Below are 7,893 nucleotides of genomic sequence, written 5' to 3' on the forward strand. Positions count from 1 at the left end.
CAAGGTACCAAGTAGCACAAGTGCCGACTAGCCAATGGGGTTCAGGGGGAGGTCCCTGAGCTCTGACCAGTCAAACACACTCTCCTTCCTTATATGGCAGCTGATCTCCATGGTAACGTGTGCTAAGTTGCAGCAGTCGTGTCAAAGTTCACTATATAGAGAGCTCAGTGAGCTGATCAGAGAGAAAGCATTCTGCCAGCCCGGCTCCTACCAATCGCAAATCACTTCCTAACCTCCGCCTTTTTAACATATTTGATCACTTTGATTCTCGATTCCCTTTTCCTTATTATTTTTCTGTCCACGGAGGAGGTTTTGCAGGTTGTGATCCTTGTTTTTTGTTTTTTTTGTTTTAGTGCTTTCGCTTTTTTGGGGGGAGAGTTGTCTTCATATTCCAGGCTCTCAAAACATTGGCTTCAGCTGCGCGCTTTGCTGGCGCTACCTCATAGGAAGAAAAGGAGGAAGACGCAATTTTTTTTTACCCAGTTGGTGATTTTCTTCAAGACTTTGTGCTGGAACTTGATAGTGATAGCTACATTGTGCTCACCAATTGTTTTTTATGCTGCTGCAGGCACGGTCTCACCCAACCTGCTCCATCTTTCCCTGAACAGTTCATGCTACCTCGGTTGATCATTTTAATATTTAGACTGTCTTTCCCATTGATGGGTGTACTGAATGGCTGACTGTAAGCGCCCCTGGACTTGGCCTTTAAGCGCAAGGCAGCGACTCAGCTCGCCATCGCATCAGTTTTGAAAACGTCTCTTCGCAACGTCTCCAACAGCAATAAATCGACAATATTTTTTTTTTCTCCTCCCGGAGATCCAGAGTGGATTCAACGTAGGCTAGATTTGACATTTTTTGTTTGTCCGGCTGTTATAATTACAGTTCACCGCGTTTTCCTTGAGACATTTTTTTCCACCGCGACACCAAAACGGCAGACAAAAAGTTTCTTTACGTTGACTGATAGATATGGCAATGGTAGTGTGGAGAGGCTCCCAGGACGATGTGGCTGACACCCAAGGCGCCCTTTCCTCGCAAACCCAAGGAGGACTATCTCTTCCTACCCCTCAACCAGGCCAGTTGAATCTGACAGCCTCTCAGGTCGCCCCTCCGACCCCTCAGACTCCGGTCCAAGGACCCCCGAACAACACACAGTCCACGCCGACGAACCAGACGACGCAGCAGTCGGAGAAACAGCCACAGCACATCGAATGTGTGGTCTGTGGGGATAAATCCAGTGGCAAACACTATGGCCAGTTTACTTGCGAGGGGTGCAAAAGCTTCTTCAAACGGAGCGTACGACGGAACCTCACCTACACATGCCGTGCCAACAGGAATTGTCCAATCGACCAACACCACCGCAATCAGTGTCAGTACTGCCGCCTCAAAAAATGCCTTAAAGTCGGCATGAGACGGGAAGGTATTGGGACTTTTTGATTCTTATTTGTGTGTGTTTGTGCATTTAATAATATTTCCAGACATGAAAACATGATCCGTCGCCCCCCCTCTCCATATAGCATGTTCTCTCTCTCTCTCTCTATCTCTCTCTCTCGGCGGTTCCCTCCGAGGCGGTGCGGCTCGGAGCTCGCCATGGAGCCGCTCCGCGCGGTGGTCGAGACGGGGCTCGTCGGATCCACATTCAGCGTTGCGTTATTCTATCATGTGCATTTTTTACAAATAAGATCCGAACCGCTGGTCCGGTCTGGTGCTATCGAATTTATAACCACGGGTATAAATACATCTGTACGGAATAGATGATACAATATATACCCTTCTGCGCTATTATGGCGAGTATCGAATTAAGAGATAGCGTTTTCGGGCTACATCTCCACATCTACCATGTGATGTCTTGCTGACTGTGTCTGATACTAGACATCAGCTTTAACCGCGCGCAAAAAAGCTTCCGTATAAACACGAAAATATATTTTGGAATATTAGTCTAAAAAAAGGCCTGCAAAAAACGAGATGAATTGCTAAGTAGGTTAAGGGTTAAACATGCAAGGTCTCCCTTGCCCTCTTTGTGTTCCTTCACAGCCAGCTCATGTTGCTGTTGCTGAATAACATCATTTTAAAGCCAGACATATGCATGGCTTGTGTTAAACATGTTTAAAGCGCGTCTCTTGTTGTTTCTGTTCACCACCATTTCTCAATGCAGCCTGTTATTAATAATGCAACCTGTCTTTTTTTCCAACTCCTAAGCAATGATATAATGTGTGTGTGTGTGTGTGTGTGTGTGTGTGTGTGTGTGTGTTTTAATGTTATGTAGTAAACATATTATGCTTTATTTATTTCCTTGAGATGTAAGCTTCCCATTCAGCAGTCCATTATTTTTTTTCTGCACTGTACAATGTCTAATACTTGACAGCAGTGTTCAACGCTGCATGAGTTGATAGATGATTTGTGGAATTCGGGCTTCAATATCTGTAGTTTCTCTTTTTACTGCAGCCGTGCAAAGGGGACGGGTGCCACCCACGCAGCCACACCATGGTCAGTTCGCCTTGACAAATGGAGACCCACTGCACTGCCATTCCTACTTATCCGGATATATCTCTCTTCTGTTGAGAGCGGAGCCCTACCCAACGTCCCGGTATGGCAGTCAATGCATGCAGCCCAACAATATCATGGGCATAGAGAACATTTGTGAACTGGCAGCCAGGATGCTCTTCAGCGCCGTGGAGTGGGCCAGGAATATTCCCTTCTTTCCAGACCTTCAGATCACAGACCAGGTGGCTCTGCTGAGGTTGACGTGGAGTGAGTTATTTGTGCTCAACGCCGCGCAGTGCTCCATGCCCCTGCATGTGGCTCCTCTCCTGGCGGCGGCTGGCCTTCACGCCTCCCCCATGTCTGCGGACAGAGTGGTGGCCTTTATGGACCACATTAGGATCTTCCAAGAACAAGTGGAAAAGCTGAAAGCTTTGCACGTTGACTCTGCCGAATATAGCTGCTTAAAAGCAATTGTGCTCTTCACTACAGGTAAGACAAAAGACAGTCACACGCCAAGTTCAGACCGTCAATCGTAACACATATATACTGCCACCCAATAAATCAGCGCTGACCTAAATGTATCTGCACCGTCTGGAGGCTGTTGCTTGTCTGAAGACGTGCGTAAAATGTTCACCTGTGATGCCTTCATGGTCAAGGGTTTATTGACAGGGCTACTAAATTATGTGAGCCAGGTGATTAAGCAAATGATTTATCAGAAACATAAACAAGGATACACGGAAAAATTGTGGCATGGCCAAGCAGGATATACTTCCATTAAACTGGCTATAGAAAACAAGAGAGTGAAACACCATAATTGATTTAAATGCAACTAAAATATTCGCCACGATTGCCTGAAGCAGCATTAAAGCTGTTAAATACACCTTTAGATGACGCACAATCTGGCAGATGAATTGCTATACTTTGATTATTTTTCTTTCTTTTTTTTCACCATTTATCAACGTGTGTTTACTCCACGTCTTGTTTGTAGGGAATAACAGATATAAATGATGTCAGGCTACGAGGGGGAGGGGGAATAGAAAAAGACAGACAAGCCTAATGTCCCATTTGCACAGTGTGAAAGCAAAGCACAGGTTACAACGCTCTCTTGTCATTTTAGGGGCCTGACCACATTGGAAAAAACACATTTTTACGCCCATTTACGCCCCCGTGACAGTAAAAATGGGATTATCTAACAGTATTGTAACATCAAGTAGAGACGGGAGGGGCGGCTTTAATTTTTATTTGCAGAAATATTATCTGCACCAATAGCAGGATTCAAGACTTGCAACTGAACTAGGTCATGACCCAAACAGTCCTCCTACTTTATTACATTAGCTTCACTATTAATGATGGAAAATACATGCTGGAAAATACCTTCAAGGATTCACCGTGAGAATCCATGTCTTTGTTATCATATTCATACCTGATAGCCCCCCAGTCTCAGCATTTCATTTAGCCCCAGTGTCCCCACTATTGTTTTGGTTTATTGTAAAAATAATAATTATATTAATTATTATAGTTTAGGTGTCTGATTTATTATGAGGCTTCATGCGCTATTTCCATACCTGAGATCTGGACATAAGCTGTGTGTTTTAGCTTGAATGACACGCCTTTGCTACTTTGGTGGTTTGGTTGTTGTCATGCATCAACTTTTACAAACTTAACAAATGTGCGTTCAAGTGTTTTTGGCACGTAATCAGCTGACGCCCACATGGAGAGGCATAGATAGAGATCAGGCGTCTCTGGTGGTATAGTTTGACGGTAACTCCGTAGGCTATGGGCCGTTTTTTTTCCAAGCTAAATCTCTGCTCACTAAAGGTCAGTAGGTCTCCCTGCCTTTCCCTCTCTCCCTCCCCCTCATCCCTTCCGCGCTCTGCTTCTACATGAGAAAGATGGGTCTTTATAAAGCAATCCTTAGCTTTGAATATGTTTAATTATTTACTCAACTTTATAGACAGCAGAACCATGTCGGAACCAGTGGTCGAATATGAGAACACCGAATTAAGATATTTAAAAAAATAACAACTTTTCCCATAATTTCTCTTTTTGTTACTTACATTTTTTTTTCATCAGATGTAATTTTAAATAAATTAAAGCCCTTAGGTTTTACAAGTTTTTTTTTTATCTCTAGTGCAGTATTTTTTCCCCCAGAGCAAAGCTTCAATTATAATTACTGTAATATTAAGATAATTCTCATTCACTGAAAATATGAGTGTTATTATTAATGATAACCAGCATTGAGACAAATAAACTCCAGCTTCACATTTAATGTGATAAGAATATTCTTGCTTTCAATATGACTATCAATCACCAGTGTGGGAAAAACTCTTGAGTGAGAGAAACACTTCAGGTTACACTTTATTAATGTTTATTTGCTTTCCCTCCCTCCCAGATGCTTGTGGGCTCTCAGATGTGGCCCATGTGGAAAGTTTGCAGGAGAAGTCCCAGTGCGCCCTGGAGGAATATGTCCGGAGCCAGTATCCCAACCAGCCAACACGGTTTGGGAAGTTGTTACTCCGCTTGCCTTCCCTCCGCACAGTCTCTTCCTCGGTCATAGAACAGTTATTTTTCGTCCGATTGGTAGGTAAAACCCCAATTGAAACTCTCATCAGGGATATGTTGCTTTCGGGGAGCAGTTTTAACTGGCCGTACATGTCCATTCAGTAAACCAAGAAGGAGACGAACAAACAAAAGGTGGGGTTGGGGGGCTGCGAGACTACAATGATTATAGCTGCTTTTGTGGAAGGAATAAAAAACCAACCGGCTGTTACACGGGGCTGGCTTTCATGAAGAAAGACATTGACGTAAATGACTGTGAATTCCCCCCTACTCCCAAAAAAAGAAGGAAAAATTGAGACATCCACTGAACTTTCAAAATGGCAGATACAAGCTCTCAGTGTTCATGCAGAACATCCTGCTTTGATTCATTTTTTTTAATGAAAGAAGAAAATGAGGAAAAAATGAAAAGGGATTTTGTTTGTCCTCATAAGGAAATTTAAGTATTAAGTGCATTTAAAAATGATAAATTTGGGTAGAAAGAAAAAAAACTGGAGAAAGGGAAAATACAGAACGTGAATTTTCTTTTTCTCAGATGACTTGTCCTGTGTCCATGTATAGCTGTGTTTTGTACTTTCTTTGTTCCTCCTTTCTGGTTCCAAACCGGCCTATGTGATTTCTGTAGTACAGGTGGTGTTATTTTCTAAGACAATGATTGATTTTGAAAAGGTGACATAATGTTTTAAAAAAGTTCTAAAAAGAATTAAAACCACAGCAATAGGAGTGTAGGCTTATAATTTAGGCTTAATGCTGCAAGCGCACTTATATTCTTAGGATGACCGATACCATCTGGTAACAGGGAGGTTTTTAAAGTTCATGTTCAACTTTATGACCCTGCAGAAACTTTTTTTCTCTCTTTATTAATTTGAATTTACAGAATCCACTTTGTTTTCCAAATTATTTGCCAAAAAATTCTTCCCCTCTATTCTTGAGTATTTGGCATCAGTTCCCCAACATTGGAAGGAACTAAAAAGGAAATCCTACAAGTTGTCTAGACATGCTGTTATAAAGGTATTAAAGACGTGTTGCTCCAAAAGTGTTGCATTTGCATTTAAGAGCATACAAACTGGACTGAAAGCATAAATGACTTGTTTAAAAAAAAAAAAAAAAACACTGGAGAGGTCAAGGGTCATAAAAGTTTGAAGCCTGAGTCGTGTTTAATAGCAGTATTACAAAGCATCCCTGATATGTCACCCTTTATTCTCTTCAAGCATTAAGTGCCTGACAAGCATAATGTGACTTCTTATCAAAACGTTGTCAAAGTTGGCGTACAACATTTTGGGGGAACACAACTAGATTGGAAACTTCAGTCGAATATTTCACTTGATTAGAGGCAGTATTCTTGTAAATATAGGTCAATTCATTTCAATGAGTTTTTCCTTTATACAAAGTATATGTGATTAAGAAAACTCTGTGGTTGCCATTTTTTTCTCGGTAATACAACGTCTTCAAACTTGAGTGGCAGACTTAGCTAGTAGCACTGAAAGTTATGTTTTTAATGTACATACATATTACTACAAAATGTTTTCTTTTTAATGTATATTTAGACTGTGAATGCATGGCCACAGGTCGCTAACCTATTTTACCTTTGATATATAAATGTAAATGTTTTTTCTCTCTCTTTTTTGACTGTATAGATATAATCTGTGCATTCAGTACACTAGCCCTTGTATTTAAAGAAACAAAAACAAAAGAAACGACGTTCATTATTAGGCTACAGACTTAAACAGGGTGAGCAGGTTTGGAAAAGGAGTTGATATTTTAACTTTAGTGTTATTGCTCCTTTGGTCCTTGACAGGTGCCGTGGGTGTGTGTGTGTGAGAGTGTGTATGAGAACTTGTGTGTGTGCATGCGTGCGTGTGTGTATTTGGAAGCTAGCAATTTTGTCCTTGTTGTGAGGCTTTTCATCAAGACACACATAAACACCATGTTGTGGTTGAATTAAAAGGGATCATTGATTGAACACTGATCTTTGGCTGTTCGTAGCCACATATGGACCAGAGAATGATACATGATTGTAATTATGAACAGTTTAAACTGACCCACGTTTTTATATAAATATATAAAAATATATGACTGCAGGGTATTGATAACGTATAGATACTTTTTTTATGATTATTATTATTAATTGCAAGTGATATATGTGAGTGTGTGTGAAAGTTTATAGTTGAACACAATTCTTGTTTGTTTGTGTTAGCTTATTGTAAACAAGCATTCTGCTGTAAATTTGTTCTTGGTATTAAATTATAATTTATGAATTTGAAAAGACAAGTTTTCCATGTTTTTTTTACACTCTCATGTACGTCTGAATTTGTCCTTGTCTGTGCGTGAACGTGTTCGCGCCCTCGCACGTGTGTGTGTGTGTGTGTGTGTGTGTGTGTGTGTGTGTGTGTGTGTGTGTGTGTGTGTGTGTGTGTGTGTGTGTGTGTGTGTGTGTTCGGTTGGAGGGGGCGCGGCGGACTGGAGTCAATTTGCTGTGGCAGGATGTTGCCCTGTTGCCCCATGAAAATGATTAATGAATTACAAAATAATTAATCAATCAGCCAACAGGCGCCCAGCGCCTACAACTTTGAAATTATTTACCACTAATTTGTCGACCAGTATTTTCAGAGTATTTGGGGGGGGAAATGTATTGAACGTAGATGTCTGTTAAATTTCAGAAATAGGAAAACACCACAGATAAGTTTTTTTTTCCCCAAACTGAGCTTCATTAACACCAAGAGTTACAAAACGCTCCATTTGAGCTATTTATTTATTTTTTACTTATAAATACGACCGTTTTACGATAAACACTTGGCCATAAAGATTTATGCCTAAAGTAGAATTTAACTCGTTTAGTGGAGACTTAATCAGGGT

At 41.1% G+C, this 7,893-nt stretch overlaps 1 protein-coding gene across 2 annotated transcripts; it reads left to right on the forward strand.

Annotated features, from left to right (window-relative positions):
- Nucleotides 1–200: 200 nt before the first annotated feature.
- On the forward strand, nucleotides 201–7,293 carry nr2f2 (nuclear receptor subfamily 2, group F, member 2). Of its 2 annotated transcripts, none has more exons than XM_068313530.1 (3): nucleotides 201–1,417; nucleotides 2,425–2,970; nucleotides 4,874–7,293. In XM_068313530.1, exons 1-3 carry the CDS (start codon nucleotides 967–969, stop codon nucleotides 5,146–5,148), a joined length of 1,272 nt encoding a protein of 423 aa, XP_068169631.1. In that variant the 5' UTR covers nucleotides 201–966; the 3' UTR covers nucleotides 5,149–7,293. The 2 variants fall into 2 exon arrangements, with proteins under 2 accessions (XP_068169631.1, XP_068169632.1); XM_068313531.1 differs by having other exon boundaries at nucleotides 2,443–2,970.
- Nucleotides 7,294–7,893: the final 600 nt, after the last annotated feature.

Source organism: Antennarius striatus, chromosome 4 (assembly GCF_040054535.1).
Source record: "Antennarius striatus isolate MH-2024 chromosome 4, ASM4005453v1, whole genome shotgun sequence".
NCBI lineage: Eukaryota > Metazoa > Chordata > Actinopteri > Lophiiformes > Antennariidae > Antennarius > Antennarius striatus.